The 22,730-nt window shown below is 46.5% G+C and overlaps 1 protein-coding gene across 18 annotated transcripts in view; it reads right to left on the bottom strand.

Annotated features, from left to right (window-relative positions):
- Window positions 1–22,730, bottom strand: part of RBFOX2 (RNA binding fox-1 homolog 2) — a 161,770-nt gene that overhangs the window by 48,007 nt on the left and 91,033 nt on the right. For all 18 annotated transcript variants that reach the window (XR_004307447.1, XR_004307453.1, XR_004307454.1 and 15 more), the window contains 2 exons: window positions 13,626–13,850; window positions 3,513–3,659 (listed from right to left, as the gene is read on the bottom strand). Coding sequence is in view for 14 of the 18 variants with exons in the window: in XM_032444984.1 (XP_032300875.1) it covers window positions 3,513–3,659; window positions 13,626–13,850 (372 nt within the window). In the remaining 4 variants the exon portion in view is untranslated. The remainder of the gene's footprint in view (window positions 1–3,512; window positions 3,660–13,625; window positions 13,851–22,730) is intronic.

The raw sequence follows: 22,730 nt of genomic DNA, 5'->3' as shown, positions 1-22,730 counted from the left end.
CACCACACTTTCCATGACCACAGAATCACGCCTTCTTGGCCATCAGGATGATTTTGCTGAATACTTTACAGCTTCCATTAACGCTTCCCCCTTTTAAATGCACCTTCTCCAATTGTTTAAACTAAGAAACAGACTCTTCTAAGGCTCCTTGCATTACTGACTGATGCCATATTCTATTTGCACAAAGTAAATACAGACAAATAACAATCACTGGTACCTAGGCAACCGTGGGATTTCAGATCAGCTATTAACTCTTCTTTATCTCCTAGAACAAGGTCAACTATTGATTTATTCCACACTGGGTGCAGAACTGTGTGCATTAAAAATGACCTGTTCTTTCTAGAAGCTTTCTTGAAGTCTTTCCATTGGCATCACAAAATGTCAGGTAAATATTACCTGCTCTAAGAAGCCTATTTTATTTGCCAGCCTATAAGAAGCATATACTTAAGGAAATGTTTGTTCCATCGCTGAGGATATTTTAGGGAACTGTTAGAAACACGTGACAGGAGAAAGACGACTTGAAACCCAAAGAACTTGAATTTGTCAGGAAATCCTTATGCCTGCAGCTCTCCCAAATGGCAATGGTTTGGACAGCATTATGTAATCTCCACTTAATCACACACACAACAACACATCTGAAGTCCACCTCTACTCAGGACTGGGGATGAAGGCATCAGCTAATGTTTTGTGCCTCAGGACTGGGCTGACCTCTCTCGCATGCTGTTGAGTCCTCAGGGGACTTCTTTCCTCCTATTCCCCACCATCACATTAATTTCCTCCTCCTCAGCTGCCTTGCTGTCTACCCAATTTCTCTCATTGTACAGTAGCTTGGGAAAACCACTCCAGGCAAGGATTTTGAGTCTCTCAGATATGACGTTGAAGAGATGTGACCTGACACACAGAAGGGAGAGGGAGAAGACAGGGGTTATAGGCAGCCACAGCTGAAGATTCAGACAACCATGAGTCCCCTGTAGGAGAAAGGGTTGGTTTCAGTGAGTCACCCAAGGGAAAGCATCCTGATCCTGAAAGAGAAATAGAAGCAACGAGGATTCAGTCAGAAATGCTCTCTTGCTTGAGGCTCTAAACTTGCTGAGAGAAGCACCACGGAGAAGAAGGGAGAGCTGCAAGAACCATTGATTATTTCTTTGGCAAAACAATAAAGTTTTTCCTTACAGGAAATTTCTTAATGCCTCCAAAGATAGATATGGTCTGGTATGCATAATTCTCAGAAAACACAGTGCCAAGTGAACTAGCAAAAAGGTTTTAGAGGGAATACACCATTTACCTGAGTCAAAATCACAACACCATGCTGGAACTACAGATGACATTCAGACTAAAAGTAAACCAAAATCAGACGACTTAGGGAGCAACAGAAACCCATGTAGCTCACATAAGGGGTTCGGAAGTGCACAAGTGGCAACATCTGGGTCCCCAAAAAAGACAAGAAACCTTAATGCAGCAGCCATCTTTTCTACACGCTCCACACCAGAACATCAGTTCATTCTTATCATCTGTGTCTCTACATCTCCAAAGCAGACATGAGAGTTAAGAGTCACTGAGACAGGGATGTTCTTGCCATTTCCATTTCATTCCTGTCCCCATGCCAGGAGTACAGCGAGGAAAGTATCAGTGTAAACGTGTATGAAAGCATCCAGCCTTGAGCCAAGCACCAGGCCCAAGGGAAGGGGCAGCACAAACACAGAACAGTTTATGCAAGTGATACAGCTCCCAGGAGAAGGGAGAAGCAGCAGCATAGAGCAGGGTGTGCTAAATACAGACTGTAGCAGGTGGTCCAAGAACTGGCTGTGATTTCAGCAACCAGTTTATCCAAAACGGACGGAAATGCCTACTGCACAGCTCTGAAACAGCAAAAAGTAAGCTAAAAAACACAAGCAGAGCAGGCAACTGAAGACTCAGCAATCGCAGATTGCCAGGAGATGAGTTTTGCCCTGAAAACATTCCCACAGATGTCAAAAGTGCAGCAATCTAATGCATGAACAAGAAGGAATGCCAATCCAGGCCTCTAGCGATAGAATCAGAGTTGTAATTTCAACTGGGACCTATTTCCAGAGGTCATTTAGTTCAACACCTGCTCAGAGCAGGTCTAATGAGATCAGTTTGGCTGGGCTGTATCCAGTCAAGTCGAACACCTCCCAGGATGGAAGGTGTCTGAAGACCTGCTGAGGTCCCTCTGAATAGCAACCCTGTCCCCTGGAATTTTCACAACTCCTCAATTTGGTTTCATCCACAAAATAGCTTCTTACAGCTAAAGAAAATAAAAACACAAAATAATAATAATAAAAACTAAAATAAAAAAATGTCAAGAACAAAACCCAAATACATCTCACAATATACAGCAACTTAAGGCTCCAGCTGAAGACCATGAATTACAGTTTTAGTATTTCTGCATGCTTTCTATTGTCCAAGCAATGAATCAGTAATTCCAGTTAACCCTTTCTTCATGTGTAAGTTTAAGCTTAAAGTCAAAACGTCAATTTGACACACTTAAAATACTGTAACACTACTGTCCCTTTGAAAGAGCACATAGATGCATATACACATACACAAGTCTAAAGAGATGCAATAGCTGAAACTGCAGAATAGTGCAGAATTTGGAGGACTAGCTGGCTACATGTTTGGCATCAAGGACACACACTCAAAGCAGCACAGTAAAGCAACCTCAGCTTTGTTCTTTCCTGACCTGAGTGCTCTGCACTGCATCTTAAATAGGCAGCAACATGTTAGGCCTGTTACCTTTATAAAGAAGTATTTCTAAAGACTTTGAGACACATCATCAACCAAGAACGCTACCATCATACCAACAAGTCAGAGATTCCTGATGATGATATATAGCCAACTTCACCTCAATGTTGGGTCATGAGGCACCCAGCTCATCTGGGTCCGCATGGAAAAAGCCACCAGCTATACTCATGTAAACTAACTCTTCCCAAAGAGCTTATAAACTGAGAAGATGAATTGCACATGAAGATTAGGGGAGACAAAAGTATTCCATCAAAAGAAACAAAATGTATATCATACCCAACTCAAAATACCAGCTGACTTGCACTAGCTTTTCCATATGCAATTACTAGTTGGCCAGTTCCTTGAAGTAATTTTTCATCACAGAAAGTGCATCACAAGGAAAGACATAAATATTTCAACAAGTTCCTAAGCAACTGAAAAACAGTGCTTTGTGAGGGATATATTAAGTCAATGTTTAATCCTAGTCTTCACTGGGAAATGAGGTGAAGTTTTGTTGTGTTGTTTGTTTTTTTCCCCTCAAACCTATTATTAGCTCATAATTAACATTTTTATATGCACAACACAGAGTTTTCATGTGTACTGACCAAATGCTACTAATTGCCCTAATCCTGCAACAACTTTAGAAGGTGCTCAGTAAACTGGGATAGGGTCAAAAGAAAGGTTCCCCCAGAGAACATAAGGCAGCACTGTACATTCTGCCTGTGGTGAAGGAGAATCTGCTGTGCTTTGAAGGGTTTCAGTAAACTTACCCCAAACATCTGTCGAAGGTCAGGATCTCGAAAGCGGAAGGGAATGTTAGACACATGAAGTCGTTTTGGAGTGGATTTGCTCTCGGTGCTCTCACTGCTCTGTGTCTGTGATTGCTGTCCATCTGTCTGCGCCCCTCCTTCTGTCTGCTGAAATCAGAAAGACACAAGTGTGTGCATGAATAGAAACCATACAAATTACTTCAATGCACTTCATCCATCTCTTTTTATGTATTAGTACTCTATTTGTGACTGCAGTATCTGAGTACTTGACGATTACTTTGATAAAGCCAGCAATGCTTAACCATCGATTTGTTGCTCTTCCCTTCCCTTTCCACAACTAAACAGTAATGAGATCTCATCTTCCTTCCCCTCGTATCACCTTTTAGCTTAGTAGATTTGCCTTTGGTTTTCTTAAATCACTTCTATTTTCCCCTGCTCTTCCTCACTTCAGCTGCCACCATATGAAAGCTCTAATGAAGAGGCGGATCTTCCGTATCCTGAAGCTGGGAGGTAGCACCGCCGCTCTAATCTCATGTGGCAGGATGTTCCTGCAATCATCAAAATCCCACAGCTGAAGTGGCAGCTCTTCACTGGGCCAATACCAGAAATGCATCTCCAGGCAAAAAGGCATCTGCTCCGTCAAGCTCCCTTCAGAGAGACACCACCCCCAAAAGAAGGTCTATAATTAAATGGTAAAATCCACGTATCGACAGCTTACGGATGTCTTTGATTAACTTTTCTAGTACATTTAAAAGCCATCCCAGGGACGGGAAACAGTTATTAGCACTGCTGGATTTATAAAGAACTTCCAAATGCTACTTTCCGCTGCCAGCTCCGCAACTAAACTAAAGGAATTAGGCCCGGCACCCCCAAGCACCAACTGGTACAGCAAAGCCAGGGCAAGGGTGGGCTCTCAGTACTTGTGCAAAGAGAATGTACAGCAAGGAGGTACACGTGTGCCAGGAGACCTAATGGCTCCACAGAGAAGAAGCAAGGAAGAGAACTTCAGCTGCTTGTGCTGGGCTAAGAGTAAAAGGCAGTAACATCTGAGCAAAGTACTCAACAGGCAAGGGACAGTCCCTCTGCAAAATGCACCCATGAGGATATGGTGGTGTTTTTGCTCTTTCATTAAAAGCACATCAGCAAACACTCAGAGCCACCGAACAGAGCAGACCATAACACAGCCAGTCTTATTGTTCCATCCCTGTGCAAGAGCAAGCAGGGATGGGTAAAGGTATTCAAAGAGCATCCACCCACTCACTCCCATCTCCTATTGCTTGCCACAGCCCCGTGGGACTAACGCTCTGACACTTGTATGATGCACTTCAAAATGTCCTTTCATTTCTTTAGGTGCCAACCTGACTTTCTCCTCAATACACCAAGTGAAAAGAAGCTCTGTGAGAAAGCAAAGACTGCATAATTGTAAGCCATTTTAAGGCACCTTCATGCCTTCAAACTCACAATTAAGAAGTAGGGGGTTGCTTTGGCGAAGGCCTCTCTTCTTCTTTTCCCTCTCTTCCCTCTCTAAATATAAGTTTGTCTACGAAAAAGAAAAGCATGTGGAGAGTTGCCCGCACTGGTTCCCCAACCACTGTCTGGGCACACTAGACTGCCCTGCATGTCACCTCATATACAACACTTGGGGATACTTGGGACAAAAAAAATAAACTATCTCATCTTTCCACAGATAAACTATACTGGGAACATTAAGAAAGCTTCTTCTAGCCAGAAATGTCCCTGACAGATATGACCTTGAACTCATACAGTGGTTGTAACAGGCTGACAAAAACAAGCTAATGGTTAAGCACCAGGCTCTTGTGCTGAGCAAAGCAGTGGCAGCTTTCCATATTGTTTTAGTAGGACAGTGTAAAACACATTTGATCTGATTAATATAAATTAAGCTGTGATAGGAGGAGCAGAGATACTGCCCTGCAATTATCTCTACTCCCCAGAGCCATGTGAGTCTCGGGAGAAGCCAAGCAGGATGAAGAATTTTTATTTGGCCAAGGCTCAACCCCTCTACTGCTCAGATATCAGATTTTCAAGAACAACCTCAGAAACTTCCATTTGACCATATCTAAAAAGTAGCCATCCCCTCTTCAAATCCCAACTCTTCTCCTACCCTTACCCCTGTGACAAAATGCATCTTCAAACACAGAGTGTACCCTGGGGGAAGAATCAATGCAGCTGGGTTGTGATTAAATCACACCATGCTATTTGGTGGTTTTATTTTTATTACTCCATCAGAGTCCTTTGCTCCTCAGGCTAAGTCTGCCCAAGCAGGACAAAGCACAGGGGTAGCCCATTCATCACCACTGCACAGAATGCCTGTGTTGGAGTGAGCGCTCCAAAACAACTCCCCCAGAATCACTGATGCTCCTGCTGTAAGGTATCTCTGACCCATTTTCAAGCACGTTTTGGAGTCTCGATAGAGCAATTCACCACATCCCAAGTCATGCATAGAATTGGCAAGTGGGCAAGCGGGCAAATGTTCTCATGCTTCAACACTGTACCTTTGCAGTGGGAATCAGGGAAGACAGAGGCTCTGAACAACGACAACAAAACCATGTTAGACCCTAAACTGAAATATAGATGGCATAGGACTGGTCCTGCTGCTGCCAGAAGAGAGGGAGTGGTGAGGTTGCCTGAACTCTTCTCCCAGCCATTTGTTTATAAGCAGAGGGCAGAACTCTTTTCTTACCAAGGGTGCAATCTATCACGTACAGTGGCCTGCTCAAAAACACTCACAGCTGTTCCCACATATGGCAGCGTGCTGCTGTCACACAGGAGTCACTTTTCCAGCATGTGAGATGTGTACAAGACAAAGGCTTTAAAATTGGAGAAATAAGAGAAGGGATGGGGACCTCAGCCCAACCTTACCTTTCTGACTACAAGTTTTTGCAGGCCCACTCATTTCCTTGATTTTTCAGCAGTAGCTTAACATTAAATACCTCTTCTCTCTGGATGCTGCAACCTCTCTCATTTCTTTGCATCCACAGCCCCAAGGTAAGAGCTGAACTTTCTGCCACTATAACATTAGCTCGATACATTTGTCTACTGCCACACATTCGGCTGCAACATTAATGAAAGAAACAGTCTCCTCAGATCTTGCTTTCCCCTCCCCCCTTCCTTTTATAGTTACTCCTTGTCTTAATTCATTAGGAAGGAGATGAAAGGAAGGGCCCCGAGCCCGTTCTCCGGCAGCACATAATGGAGACTGGCAAAGCGCTGCCCTGACCGAGCCCAAGCTTTTATCATCGTGTTTCACCCAACACCCGCTCCTCACCCCGACTCCTTCCCTTCCCCACATCAGGTTTTGAGACACAGAAGGGAGCTGACAGCTGTTCCCTGGGTCTCAGCACACGCAGTTGGGCAAAGACCCCGTGTTTGGAAACAGCCCTGGATCCCCGCTGCCTCCTCACTGTAGTCCGGGTAACATACACTTATGCAGCGATAATGTCATTCACGCCTGCTCACACAAGCTCTGAGCTGTTCAAGGTCACCGAGAGCCGCACCAAAGCTCAACACGCACACGGTATTTGCTTCGCTCAGCTCCTCCCTCCCCTTGCCCCCATGCCACCTCCTCATACCCACTGGCAGTAAAGAAACCCTAAGCAAGAAGGGGCGGCTGCAAAGGGAAACATACACATAAAGGGGGAATAGAGCATCTTGCAGGGCTTGGAAACGGCTGAACAGCCACCCTCCCAACCGGGCTTTCCTCCCCAGAACAGCTTGAACAAACAAGCCAATGCTGAAGGATTTCTTCTGGGAGGAAGGGGGAGCAGTGGGTGCACCTGAGCCTGGAGTAGACATCCATCTGTGCCAGCAGATAAGGGGCCACTCCGCCAGGAGCAAAAAGGACCCTGATCCAACAGGTCACACATTGTTTCCCACTTGCTTCTCCTGAACTGGTACTGCCTCAGATCCAAGCCACAGCAAAGTGAACAACAACCCCCTGACTTCTTGCCTCAAGAAACAGGCACTCCAAAGGCTGCGAACCACCATGAACCATAAATCACTGCAGAAGAAAATATTTACAGAATACAAACTGTAACTAACAGCTATATTTAAAAGGGGACTTGGGTGGCTTACAGCATCTGAGAGACAGACTGTGCTCACTCCACTGCTTCTAGACCAGTCCTGGATGCATAAAAAGCAAAAACACCTTGATAGGATCAAGACCTTGAGGAACCGTATGGAGTCAGGGACTGCACACTGGGGCTGGCAGAAGGCAACCTACCTGCTGCCAGAAGGAGTGCAGAAAATGCTAGAAGATCTCAGCAATTTCCATTGAAATGCCTGGGTCAAAACAACCAAATGCTCACCACCAGATACCCACATAGAAGATTTGGTGGAAAAGTGAGCAAGGAATTGGGCACTGAATGGCAAAACCTCTCCTGTTCTTATTACACTGCACCTGAGCAGCACTGAGTGAAGGATGCAGGAGCTCCCACCGCTTACAAAAAATGGCTAAGCATACACCAAACCACTTCTGCTGAGCTTCTGACTACTTCTATTAGCTAGGGTAACCTTCGGTGTATTTGCTTTTGGCTGTTACCTGGGTAAGAACACAGGAATGGGGCAAACGCTCAGCAGTGCTCCTCTGGCCTCTCACCCTGAAGGTCTCTCAGCCTCCATCAAGCAGAGCCAGGTCATGCCTTCTTTGTAGCTGGCAATGAACCCATTTGCCCATAAAATGTTTTTGAGAGTTTTATGAACCCATTCATACTCTCAGCTTCCAAAGCATCCCATGAACGCACCAGGGGAGGCTTAGGTTGGATACAAGGAAAAGCTTATTTACAGAAAGGGTTGTTAAGCACTGGAATAGGCACCCCAGAGTCACCATCCCTGGATGTGTTTAAAAACCATTTGGAAGTGGCGCTCAGGGACACGATGCAGCGGAGGGTTGTTAGGGTAGGATGGTTAGGTTATGGTTGGACTTAACAATCTTGAGGGTCTTTTCCAGCCTGAGCAATTCTGTTATTCTATGTACAAGAGTCCCACACTTAAATTCTCCATTACATGGGCAAAAACATGAAGTTGTGAGGGTTGTTTTTTGTTGTTTCCTTTTTCTTTTGTAATTTAAATATGCACACCACAGGGATATTTCCTGCACGCATCCTAGTAAGTGAAAAAAAGTGGGAGAGTTCTCACTACTACTCAGTATTCCACGCATGTCACATCCCTTCATTCGCCTATCGGCTCTTTTCCTAAGTGAAGATTTCATTTCTTCTCATAAAGAACCCGCTACACCCTTTTCATCATCGCTATTATCCTTCTCCGCGCTGCTTCTAGATCTCCTCTAACCTTTGAGAGATACACAGCACTACCACGGCTGTATATGCTCACATAATGATATTTTCTGATTTATTCTCTATTTCTCCTTTGAAATCATTTTTAAATCTGCCCCACTAGACACGAGTCTGGAAGCGCTGACAACCAAAATAATCTGCCTCATACTCAAAGCAAATTTCTGATGTTAAATGTCAGAGTTTGCTACCTCCAGACAGCGATTTCCAATCTGTGGTGTCTGAACAACCAGCAGCTACATACAAACTGGGAGCCAGCTCCTCCTCACATCTACCTGCTCGGTGGTATCAAAAGAGAACCAAGGATGCTCATTAAGCATATCTCTCACCTGAAATACCTTAACAAGAGCAAACGCTTTAATTACTGCAGTGGTGAAAAATAATTACAGAGGAAAATTTTTCTCTATATCAGACTAGGTAAAAAATACCCGAGGGAAAGTCATCCTTACAGCATCATCATAGAACGGTCGGGTTGAAAGGGACCTCAAAGCCCACTCAGCCCCACTCCCTGCTATGGGCAGGGCTGTCACCCACCAGCTCAGGCTACCCTGGGCCCCATCCAACCTGGCCTTGAACCTCCAAGGATGGGGCACCAAAGCTTCTCTGTGGCACCACAGCTGTGCCAGCACCTCACTGCCCTCTGAGTGAAAGATTTCCTCCTGACATCTAACCTAAATCTCCTTTTATAGCCTTCTCACCTTGTCCTATCACTATCTGACAGCGTAAAAAGTCATGCATTATAAAAATAAACTGAGGAACCTCCATAATGCTGCTGGCTCCCTCCCTTCTCAGGCCTTGTTGGATGCCTGGGCCACAGCCAGCCGACCCAGCAGCCTCCCATCTTGCTTCTGAACGTGGTACACAGGGGTCCCCCACCACAGATGTGTCTTCACAAAACCTGGAAGACTCTATCCCTTTATGGTGCGGCAGATGAGTTATATATGCTTCAGTATGGCAAGCTGAAAAGCCGAGAGACACGCTGCTCTGTAATTAAATAATGCTTTATATTGGTTCACGGCAACGCAGTGCCGAGGCGACAGCACCTGCCATTTTCGTGCAAAGTCATTTGCATAAACTTACTCCTCGACTTCCATAGCTCCAGCTGCATTCTGTAATTTATATAGACACACAAATTCTTCCCTCTGACATTAACAAGAGAAACGAGCTGAATAATCAGCTCACAGTATTAAGTGCAATGCATTTACTATCAAGCAAGCTTTTGTAGCTCAGCGATGATTAATCTTCCCTCTGCGGGTAGAGCACCAGGAGATGCAGCGAGCTGACAACTGCTCTCAGCTCCTGGCCACGCTCTCCATGTGCCTACCTTGCGACAACAGCATGTGCTGGACTCCTCCAGGAGCCCCTCTAATTCATTAACCCAGCCAAAGAATTGGACAGCTTTCTGCCGGGTCAGTGAATTCAAGTGGCTCACGTGAGGAATGCCAGAGCCGGTAAACAGGAGTGGGAATTTGTGCTGGGAGCCAGATCTCTTCTTTCTGACAGCAGTGAATCTTTAGATCAGCTCAGCTGCCAGAAGAGCCATGGCCTCGTTAGCATCGCTCCCTGGGGCTCTCTGTGCTGGGTGTCTCCAGCAGGGAGAATTCATGTAAACCAAGAAAGGGGAAGGGGATGAAGCCAGGCAGCCCAGCACTATAAAAAGTGAAATGCAGAGTGTCAACAGTTTAAGAGACAGGCTGTAACAGGCAGAGAGAGTAGGCCAAATATGGTCTGCTACCTCGGGCTATTTTTAAGGCAGGTCTTTCAGCTGTGCTTTGGGACAGTATCAAGAGAAAGGACAGATGCTCAGAGATGATGACCAGGAGACCAACATGCCAGACAAGAAACAAAGCCCCATGGATGAAGACTGATCCCAAAATAAAAAGGTTCCAAACTATTAAGCTGTTTGTATTACACCACCTATTGTGTCAATTCCTTTCCCGTGCCTCTGCTCCAAGAGCTTTGAATGCTTTCCACCACACTTTGGCCTCCAGAACCAAGCTCACCCTCTGCTGATCACACCAACTAGCCAACCCCTTCAATTGAGAGCTTTGCTCAGCCTAGATAAGCACACAGTGAGGCATGGGCTTTAACTACCAAGGTTTCTTTCACTTAAGTTCACAGCTGCTGTTTGACCTCAGCCTTCCAGATCACTGTGCATTAACTCAGCAGATCCCAAGGCTAATCTCAAGTCATTCAGTCCAACTTGTTCATGAGATCTTGACAAGTTCCTATGAGGAGATAACCCTACACTATGTAAGGGACCCCAATACAGACCCCACCACACTACTGCATAAGCCAATACCAACCAGATGACACTCCTCTTCCTATGAGGGACCTATAAGTCACCCCATATTTTGTTAATTCTGCAATTCTCCCTAACACTACCAGCCTGAAAAGCCAAAAATCCACACATTTTTTGCTATCCCGTTCTGTCTTGCCAAGAGGGCAGTCTTACAAGCCTTGTTCTTAAAAGCAAGGAGGGACCTGATCTGCCTGGCCTAAGGAAATGTGTGAGCTATCCCATGGGAGCACAGGCTTGCAGTCAGCTGCTAAAAAACCCGCTAGCTATTCAGTCAGGGGTATCGCCTTCGCACAGATGACAGCAGCTGTGCTTGTCAATCCCAATAATGGGAGGGGAGGATCGTATATCACCCACAACGAGTTTTTGCAATGTTAAAGTTAGCACTGGCATTTGAGCAAGACAACAAAATGAAGGGAAAGCTCCTTAAAGCATAGCAGTCTATTCCACATAGATTGGACATGTCTGTCAAACAAGCAATAACCAGCCTGTGTGATAGGCAAGATGCTTGACGGTAGCTGTAGATGTTCAAGATGAAACAACCAACCTGTTCTGCTGTATTTTAACAGCATGCTTTAGCTTGAGCAACTGCTGAGCCTTCTTCCTCCCTCTAGTTCCTACATCATTAATCAGCGTACTGAGAAGGAGAAAAGTTGCAAGCAATTACATCCCAAGGCACCCCACGGAATAAAAATAAATTCATACAGTAGGGTTCCTGTACAGAGAGAGATAGAGGGACAAAGGCAATCCAAAACCCGAAGCATTAGAAGTGTGGGAATGCCCATGGCCGAGCTGCCTCCCCTGCCCCACATGCCAATAACAGGGATGCTCTGGGTTTGAGCAGTCCCAGCTGCACCCTCACTCCTTTGTGGCCACAGAGACTGACTTTGCACGCTCAGCTTGCACACCTTTAACTGCGTTAAGTGCTCACACCAGACGCGCCCAACTGCTCCCAAGAACAGCGCTGCACATTACCCTGCCTGTTTCTCAGATCACCTCTCCCAGTCATGCTCCCTCCTGGCAACACCAGCTTCTCCCTGCAGTCTCCCAGCAACGCTCCCTCCCACACACAGGCTGCTCCGTCCCCATCCCCAGTTGGCGCGCACACGGAGGGCTGTGCGGAGCCGGCACTGGCTGATGGGAGGCAGAGCCAGGCCCTGCAGCACTGTGGGGACGGCTCCTAATAAGGAAAAGGAGCAAGAGGTTTGGCAAGAGCCCACAGCCAAGGTCAGGGCTCACATCACTTCCATTATAAAGAAAGGCTCACGAGCTCTGGGCCAAGATGGGAAGAGCGAATGCACACAGGAGAAAAGGCACCGCTTTGGTTTGCTCCCAATTTCCGCTCTTCTCATCGACCCAGCTGTTTGCTGGAGACAGGCAGCCCAGATCCTCCAGGCTTGAACAACATGCCTTTATGACCAACTGCATTTCTGCATGCTGTACCCTGCATCGGCCTTAAGTTTTATTTCCAGCCCGATCTCTTCTTGTCTATATTTGCATTCGCCTTAGGCCAAGGAAGGCCTCTGAAGTTCCTTTTACACACTATCGATGTGCTTTACTGGGTTTGTACCATCTTCTGCTCCCAGCTGAGGCGTTCCCAGGATAAGCTCAGTGATACCTTATCAAAGCCATAGCTGGCGTTGTCAACCAGTACGCACTGCAGAAGTAGCAAGGCCCCATGCTGGGAGCCATGCACACTTGGGCTGGCACTATCAGCTCTTCCCATCGCTGGCACTAAATTCACTCAGTACTTACAGGGGGAAAGTAATCTCTACGAGCCAAACACCCAACTACAAGCAAAACTGAAAGCATTAACAGATTAAATCCACCCCTGAGCACCGAAGGCTCTCACCATAAGGCTCTTTATTAGGAAGTTAAGTCTTAACAAGTGGCTTAAGGGGTGGATAAAGCTTTTCCCGGGATAATCTGCCAGCATGTTGCCCAGTGCCAGTTCCAGGCCATGGGAAGAAGAAAGCAAAAAAATGTAAGAAGTTGGAAATCTTTGTCTGGTAAATGGACGCCTAGTAGCTGAGAGGTCCTCTCCTATCTTTGCTCCTGAAGCTCCCTGCCTTTTTCAGAAAGTCAAAGAAAAGTCTTTTTCTACTCTGTTAGCTTCCTGAAAACAGAAGCATTCCAAGACAGAATACTCTCCAATCCTTCATGCCGTCAACCTTCCAGAATTTACCCCTGACACATTCACATGAATCATTCACCAAGAGACTGAAGGCAACTAATCCTTCTAGGAAGGACTGTGTTTTGGACAGCACCATCATGGTAAAAGCACCATGATCTCAGGTACTGTTGCAGGCATTTATTTACAAGGGGAACATGCAGAAAGGGAAAGATGAGAATGCAGCAATGAATCATCAGAACCCCTGGCTTTCTGCCATTCTCTCCTTTCCAAGCCTATGACTTGCTGCACACTTGAGCAACAGGCAGCCACCTCCTGCACAGCTGCCTGTTCCAGAGGCGTCATTCTGCTGCCCTGCACTTTTCCTCACTTACTGCGAGAGATCCGTTCTGCGTGCTGGCTGTGGTCGTGCTCTGCTCGCCATGTGGCTGTGTGCTCCCATAGAGCGTCAGATTGTGCTCGCTGGTCTGGCCTGCATAGTCCTGAGTGTGTGGCACCCCATACTCTGTGGGAATCCCGTTCTGTGGGGGTGGCGGAAATGGGATTGTGGTGAATGGCTGCACCATTGCATCAGGAGTTGCTGCTGGCTCCTGGTTACCCTGGAGAAAAGAGAAAGCAGTTTTTATCACACCACGGAAGACAGATGGAAACATCAGCCCGAGAAATCACCCACAGTCACACACATTGCACACGGTTCACGTAAATATCCCATTCACTGCAACAGTCTGCTACTATCTTCTCTATCAGAAGAGCAGGCCTTGCTCCGCTGAGTCATCACACTGGTTTTTAATCACACTTGGGTAACTTTCTCACTTCCGAGTGGCAGATGGAGAGCCACCTATGGGGTCTGCAACTTGCACACCCCTGAAATCTCACAAAAATGCTTCACATGCAGTAAGGCATTATTTTGAAAGGGTAGGGAGGCTCTGGAACCTGGGAATTGGAATGGAAGCGCACAGAAAAGCAGGGTGCTACGTCCATCTCTTCTAGCTCTGCATCCGGGCATGCCGTGTTTAAAGGGCACACTTATATTACAGCAAGAGAAAGAAGCACACATCTGTGCAGCAGCCCCTTCCCCTGCGCTGGCAGCGATGAGCACCGAGCACAGGTGCAGCTTTTAGCACACCAACTGCACAACCCAGAAACAGCCAGCTGACTGTGCAAAATATATCCCCGGAAGATACTTCATCCTACTACGCCTGAAAATAAAACCCAGCAGCAAACACAAAGCCTGCAGCACTGCAAGGCTGCAGCGGAGGGGACAGGAGGGAGCTGGGGTGACCTTCACGAGCCACCCAGGTGAAGGACAAGTGTCTCAACATTGAAATCCAGCCCTGGGAAGCCCAGCCTGCTGCACTGCTCCTACTGCCACAGCAGCAAAACCCACAGAGAAGATTTATGAGAGCACGGCTGTTTGATTTATGTGCGTGTCAACAGACTAATCCTGATTTTAAATTTTGGCTGCTGTTCCAGGCCCTGGTCCTCCTCCACAAAGCCCAGAGGTAGGGCAGCATGCTTAAACCAGGGGCGGAAAAGGGAGAGGGAGCTTGTCCTACAGACAGGAGAGAGAGGGGAAATTCACCAGAGAGCACACAGACCTCACGCTCCTTTTCCCTGCCTACAGCCCTCCCTTCCCAGCCTGGATGACAACCATGATCTCATTGCTCCTTCAGGTGTCTGCACAGTGCCCAGCCTGCCTGCCCAAGGCCATGTTTCCTGGAAGAGTTGGGTTTGCTCCCCAAATTAGGGCTGATCCTGCTTCATTTGTGCTTACTCTGTCTCCTGTCCAGCCCCAGCAGTGGGGAGCTGTATGCAGCCTCAGCCATGTCCGAAATGTGCAGGGCCTTACCTGCACTTTGTTATACCCAAACTCTAGCATGCTTCCACACAGCTCAGGTCTGCCTGTTTCTTTCATTTTAATCATAGCTTAACATCAATCACTTAACATTAGATCTGAATACTAAACTGTCTGGGTTTTTGTTTGGTTGGGTTTTGTTGCTGCTTTTTGTTGTTTGGTGGGGTTTTTTTTAAACTTCATTTCAAGAACTGCTACAACAACCCCTGGGAAGATGCCACAGCAAAAACTATTTCCAGTCTTCTTAGAACAAACCAGCCTGACAAGCCCTTGGTGTCCCTGATAGGAGGAAGAGAATGCTAATTAGCCACCAACAAAACCCATTGTGCCGTCTTCCCAACAGCTTATTGTTGCTCCCTAAAGGACATACTCCAGCATTTTGCTTAATCTCACTCCTCAACTGCTTATAATGCCAGCCTACAAACCTCATGTCATCGTATTTCCAACATCCCCCCCTCCCTCGGTTAACATTGCTCCCCTCCTAGTTTAAATGCTTTTCAACCTTTTAAATATTTTCTCTCCCTTCTTCAATTATCTACAAGTGTTTGAGGGATGAAAAATGCTATCTCTCTCTCTCTCTCCCCTGTTTCTTGTGGTGTTCTGATAACACATTTATTTTAAGCTTAATCACATCTCACAAGCCAAAACAGCCTGACAACTTTATTTATTACTTCTCTCTAACCTTCCTAAGATTTTAAAATAAGAGATTTTTAATGCAGAATGCGGTGTTTTAATACCATTCTAACTTCAGGGATTTTCCTAATCTCACGTTTATAATAATATTAAAGATATTAAAATGCAGGATCTCAGGTTATCAGCAAATCTATCACTGCTATGGCTTGTCCAGCTTTCACCATCCCACAGAGTTACCTGTATCTGAAATTATTTTTCCTCTGGTTGCGATTATTTACACGTTTCCTGTCTGATTACTTTTCAACATTTTAATTTCCTGCAGTGCTTTACAATTAACTCTTCCTGCCCCCATTTGTGCCTATGAAGAACTCCCGATGTGTGCCCTGCAGGTTTCATGCTGCACTGATACCCTCCTCTTCTGCTGCTCTGCCCAACTTCACATTTACCCAACGCTTTGTATTTTCAAGAACACGCACAAAAAATCCCGCTTATATCCCAATACAGAACCTGAACTCCTTTCCCTACCTCCAGCCCTTTGCAGAAGGTCCTGCAGTCAGAAGCGCTGATTTTCCCACATCCCTGGAGGTACAAAGAGCTTTGAAAAAACCCCCAGCGAGGGCATGCAGGAGACAGACGCAACCAAGAGAGCCGAGGTGGAAGTATTTTGTCTTATCCTGTCTCAGCAGTGTGCCTCCCTGCACTACCAGCACTGCCTGATTTAGCTCATGAACCTCTCAGCATCATGACTCAACATCGACAGACTGAGACGAATATGTCAAAGAGTAGTCACCATCCCCAAATGCACGCACAGATGCCATCGCGGGACAAAGAAAGCTCAGCTGCAGTTCCCGCTAATTACTGCTGTTATCAACTTGTGCAATAGCATAAAATGAACCTAATTAACGTCCAGGCTCGGACAGACTTCTCGCAGCCACAACACGAGATGGATGGTGGTCTCCAGGAAGGAAACCTGAGGGATATCCGGCTGCAGGAACAATGTTGGCAGCTCCAGGTTAGCAGATATGAGTTCGTACCACCACGTGTCAACCTAGCTGCCATCCCATGCCCAGCAAGCAGGGATGGGCTGTTCAACACAACTGTAACTCAGAACAATTAACCAAACCCCTCAGAAAGGGAAAAAGCCTCAGTACAACGCAGTAGCTTACAGTTCTAAGAAAACCAGAAACCCCCTATGCTAAATACTCACTCAGCTCCCGGGCTCCCACAGGAAGCATGCACAGCAGGCAGAGATTCAGAGTAGCTGCCCTCCTGCAGAGCTCTGACATAGGTCTCACCAGCACACCCTGCCCAGGGCACCAGCAGGACATGGGACACCAGCCTGGGTTCCCAAATCAACAGAGCTATGGTCATGCCTCGAGGTGTCAGCTTCCCTTCTTTGGGCTGTGATTTCACCTATGGCTCATCCCACACTTTGTTTGAAAAAACAATTTAGCTAAGCCAGCGAAAAATCCTAAACAGGGACACGTTTTTAAGAGCTGATGCACACATACCTTAATTAACGAGCTCTGCAGCTCCAAGCTAAGCAGCCGGGCGGGATGCAAACAGGCGTAGCGGTACCTCGCAGAGGGGAGGAAGCCAGGGACGCCTCAACAAGCACAACGTGGTTCCGCAAACGCGATTTCAGATGAATTCTTTCAGCAGACAGCAGGTGGTGATCCAAGATCACGGCACCGAGCGCCAGCACGCAAACATGCACAAAGGCCTCCCACTTCCATAAAGCTGTCAGCTAACAAAGATCGGTTTATTCTGCGAGGGGCTGGTTTTGTTTTGTGCACTGGAGAAACGAGTGTAATTAGAGGGACGTGAAAAGAGCCTCAGAGTGAGGTGACCACAGATCCCGTCTGTATTGGTACGCCCGTATTTGCATTGATAGCAAAGCGTAACAGATTAAAATGGTAATCTTGGTAAAGCTAACCTGGTGCAATTTCTGCATGGACAGCTCCATGTGAAGTGCCATAAGCTCTGTGGTGTCCGCTACCTTATGAAGAGCCATGAGCTTCAGAGGAAGGCGCGAGGCAACGCTACAGCATGTATACACAAAGCAACCTCTCCAAAGTACTGTTCAGCTCTGGAAACCCCCAAGCACTGCAATAGATGGAGGATGGGGAAGGGGGGGGAGGGACAGCCCGCTGTTGACAGGTTCGCCTTCACCATGCCTGTGTTATTAAGCCTGGGAGGAGCTGCCTCCCATCTAGCTGGAGGCAATTAAGGTGTTTGTGACAACCACTGTGCTCCCAGCTATGGCTGTTTGCTCTCCACGCAACCCTAATCCCTTCTGCAAATAGCAAAAACGCTCCCAGCTCCTATCTGCAGAACCAACAGCTCAACCCAGAGCCACTGCCCACCCCACGCTGCCCCTGATGGGGACACAGGAATGCACACCACTCTTCTCCAACCAGGTCACAGCTGGCCCAGGGGGAGCAGAGCACACCCTCCCCATGCTCCTAGCACTGAGGTCTCAGCCTCCAGGCATCCCTGCCTCTACCCCTTTCAGCACGTATCCCAGAAAAAAAATGGGAAGAAAAAAAAAAAATGAGGAAAAAAGACTTGCTTTTCATTGTCAGGTTAGTTTTGCTCCCAGCTGAGAGCTCTGAAACATCTTGGCAAAGGGCGAGGAGAGCTGGAGCCAGAACACTGAGGGGGTGGAAGAGTGGGGAGGGAAGGACCGGGGGACAGCAGCGGTCCTCACAGACCCTGGAACTGGAGCTACAACCTCTCTAAATTGTCATTCTGCTCTTCAGCTCATGAAGACATGCAAATATAAGTGATGTGTATGGGATGGTTAGTGATAGCTTTTTACCTCCCCAGATTCTGCTGAACACTGACCCAGCCACGTGAATTCCTTAGGTACCCAAGAATATCATACAAGCTCTTTGCCTCCAAACACTTTCCACATCACAGCCGTTTCATTCCTGTTCAGTTTCTGAACAGGATGAGTTTTAAACCTTCTGGTCTTTGTTCTCTATCAATTAGCCCTTTAGCACTCACTACACAGGCAAAGAAATCTATGGGAGGAAAGTTGAGAGATGAAAAGGATATACAAAGCTAAAAAAGAAAGGAAAAGGAAGGGAAAGCAGGGAGAGAAGAATGAAAATAGACAAGTGTCCTAGAAAGCACACATGATTTCCCCACAAGTGTTACTTAATGATTACAACCCCCAGGGACAGTACAGAACAACTCCAAGTACGTTACTACAGAACCATCCCCTGGTACCTCTCTGTACAAACCTTTGCTGGAGCCCAGGGGTGCATGGCCCTACCCATCACCCACACCACAAAGGCACTGCTGTGGCTCCAGGGCATAGGGCTGGCATGTCTGCCTGGTGACCCAGATGGATAAAATCACTTCTTTCCTCGATGAGGACTGATCATAAATGTACCTTCAGGAAGATCACAATAATGGAGGGTTTGGGATTTGATTTACAACAGGCTGAGGACTTCAACCCTTACATCCAACAGCAATTCCTCTTTAGCCCTCCCAGAAATAATGCTGTGCCTACAAGCAGTTTGGCGAGAGGGTGGTGGAGTTTTATGTCAGTTTTGTTAAAAGCCGACAGGCACATTCATGTGGGTTTTTTTAATCTAAACTTCGAGCAATCATTTTAAGGATGCTCTTTTTCAGTTGGCTCAACTTAAGCCTAACAGAGCTGACCTTCCACCAAAATAGCTGCCTGCACACAGACAGGCACACATCTAACCATTTAAAGGCATGTTTCCTCCAACTTCCTGGAGCAAACTTACACCGGATTATCTAATCTTCTCCTTCCTTTTCCTTGATATGTAAAGCAATGGAAGAGTAAGTTATCTTCCAGCATACACTATCATTCCAGGCCACCGAAAACTGTTCTGTAAAAGAAAACAGCTGGCTTTCTTGGCTTTCCCCCTTCACCCCCCAGTTCAAGCCTTACTTTTATAGGAAAGGAAAAAAGTACAGTCTTATCTTACTGCACTACCCAGGAAGCACTCGCTCACCCCAACACTACAATTTCTCCCAGCACAATACAGCCAGAGCAATGCCAGTAACAGAGCTATGTTGGCTTGCCAGCCTGAAACGTACCCATGGGCTTTCAGATTTCAATACTGATTTAGTGCTCTTGAAATCTACATTATCTCCCCCTTTAAAAAAAAAAAAAAAAAAAAACTAAAAAAAAAGTGAAATGTTACTGGCAATTAAGGCATCCTACCAAATGCTTTCAATCAATTCACGCTCTCTGGGGTTGATTAGGAAGAGAAATGTGCTTCATGAGACCCCATCAAGGCCTCAACATCTGTTTCCATTCCACATTAGAAATGAAACTACCTCTGAACATTACAGGGAAGAGGGGGGGCTGAGGATGAAAGAGAAAGGTCACCAGGATGGATGCTTCCCAAGCAGAAAAGCCAGCAGGCAAATGAAAGGCCAGGTTCGCATTTTCGCTCTAAACCAGTCCTTTAGCATCTGCCCTGGCAGTGTTTTTTCCAGCTCTGCAATCCCCTGCATGAGTATTTTCCATTTGGCATTCACTGTCAAACGTTCTTGGGAGAGAGATTTCTGTAAGACGAGGACCAGCTTTCAACAAATCAGTATGAAAGCACAGCCTCTGAATGTGCTGCATCCAGTCACACGCTAATCCAACAGGCACCCAGCACGGTGGAAGCATCCCCGTACGAGTGGGATTACTTAACTGTTCGGCGAAGAGGGTTAGGTTTCTTCTTCTGGACCAGAATTGAAATGAACCACAGCTAAGACACAGCGCTCTGCAGATGTGTCACGTATGTTTAATCCAAGCTAACCGTGATCAGCTTTGCAGTGGATTAGCAAACCGATCACACTTGCAGTTGCACGAGTGTGGATTCCCATGCTGGGAGGCAGCAAGGACTGAAGGCTGGCAGTGGGGAAGAAGTGCAGTATCAGCTTAACTGGGAGTCGACTGTGTCTGCTCTAAATAGACTTCATGAATAGACACACCTACATGGCTATAATGCAGCACAGCGCTGGTTTTTTACCTATCCCAACCACTAACCAGCAGCTTGTAGGTGCCGCTCAGAAGTAAGCGCTGCAGAACACAAGAATGCCTATATGGAAGAAAATCCCACAGCAGCTCACTACCAGGACATCAAGGCAGCCCTTGATAGTAGCTTTGTTTTGAGGAAGATGGCAGCACTCCAGATGATGCTGTATTTATGAAAACCAGCATCCTTGTCCCCAGATTTGATCAGGGACCTGGGCTGCACTGAGCAGCAGCCATTCCCATTCATCCCACAGCTCTGCTCTGCAGAAGGGCTGTCTCCCAGTATCTACAAGCACACCACCAAACCAGGCTGTAGGAAGGGTTATTCCTGCAGCCTTGAGAATTCAGACTTCATTCCTGAAAAGTTAAACTCTTAAGAAGCTCATTCAACCCCTTTGCAAGATTTATATCTACTTCAGTCAGAGGAATTTTTTCAAAGCCCTTACTATGTGACATACCTATCTGCAATATACTTCCAGATCTCTCTCTAATAACTGCTGCTTTTCTAGGAAGGGTTTTGAAGATGGCTTCTGGCGTACGGCTTCCCCCCTCAGTGGCAGGAGACGTGTGATGGTGCTACTCTAAGTTGGCTTAGCTAGAGGATGGACCATCAGGGGGAAAAAATTAAAATCTCAAAGCCCAGTCAGTCATCTCCACTTGTATCACAGTCCCTTCTATCCCCCCAGTCTCACCAGCCTGTGGTAGCCTTCCCCTCCTGCCTGCCTGCCCTGATTCCAGCTACTCCCAGAAAAGCTGCCAGCTGAGGAGGAGGAAGGGAGAAAAATGCAGGGAAGGCGAGCACATCTGGAATCAATTGGGAAAGCTCTGAATGCCTCGGAAAGAACTGCAGAGCTGGCAGAAAGCAGAGCAAGAAGTCGTGCTTTCAGACGTGACTATGGAGCAAAGCTGGAAGATGAGACGTATACAGCATACTGAAACAATATCAGAGCTCCTCTGAGGTTCTCTTTCTTTCCCCTCCCTCCTTTTATGCAGGCAGCTAAATCTCCCAACCCTGTCACTGCTGCCGGCCCATCACGGGGACGGCCACAATTCAGCACTGAACAGACGGGCTCTGATGCACACAGCTCCAGCCAAGGCAAACGAGACTCATCTGTGACTCAAGTGCCAGGGTAACAAAGCAACAATATTATAATCAATCTGCTGTCGGGGTGCGGTGGGGAGGAAATCTGTGACTTGGCATATGCTCGAGAACAGAAATTTGACAGTTTAAAAACACAGAGTCCTTCCCACAATAACTTTCCATTCCAGTAACGCATTCTCCTATCTTCTGTTACTTATTTGTTCCAAAATGAGTTTTCCATTTTCAAGGAAGGCTCCGTTATGTATCCTGGAAAGCAGGGATGCTGGAAAGGAATGGAGAGTCACTAAGAAGCAACTCAGCAGAGCAATAAGCCAGGTGAAAGGCACAAGTAAAATCACTCAGCTACATTACCACCAAGTAGGAAATGGGAGCAACATCACTTCAGTACATGGGCCTGGAAAGATAATCCTTTCACATGCACATTTCTAAGAAGGGAATTAAATATATTTATATATATAAATGAGAACAGGAAAAAGCCACAAAAGTGACCACAAACCCAAACATGGGTATATACTGGAAAAAACCTGAAAACTCCCATCTGTTTTTCTTATCATTAAAAAAAAATTAAGTGCCAGCTGATTATTTGGTGAAAGTAAATTAATGGTTAGGGACAACAAAAAAACAAACACTGGGCACTAACAGTATTTAACAAGTAAAGGCATCAAGAAAACCAATAGCCAAGAGCCGAGTCTGAAATTCAGCTTTGGTAAAAGACACCGTTTTATTTAGCTTACTGATTTTGTAAGCAGCCGTCATTAAGTCAGCCACTGGGAAGAACTCAGTGCTCTCCTTGTGCCTTTTTGCTGAGAGCGCTCCCCAATTCAAAGCAGAGGCATCAGGTGAGGCATTAAGGGCCTACAAGGCAGACACGGCCAGAA

The sequence above is a fragment of the Coturnix japonica genome, chromosome 1 (genome assembly GCF_001577835.2).
Source record: "Coturnix japonica isolate 7356 chromosome 1, Coturnix japonica 2.1, whole genome shotgun sequence".
NCBI lineage: Eukaryota > Metazoa > Chordata > Aves > Galliformes > Phasianidae > Coturnix > Coturnix japonica.
Note: the sequence above shows the minus strand (reverse complement) of the source record. Positions and strands in the feature narration are given on the sequence as shown.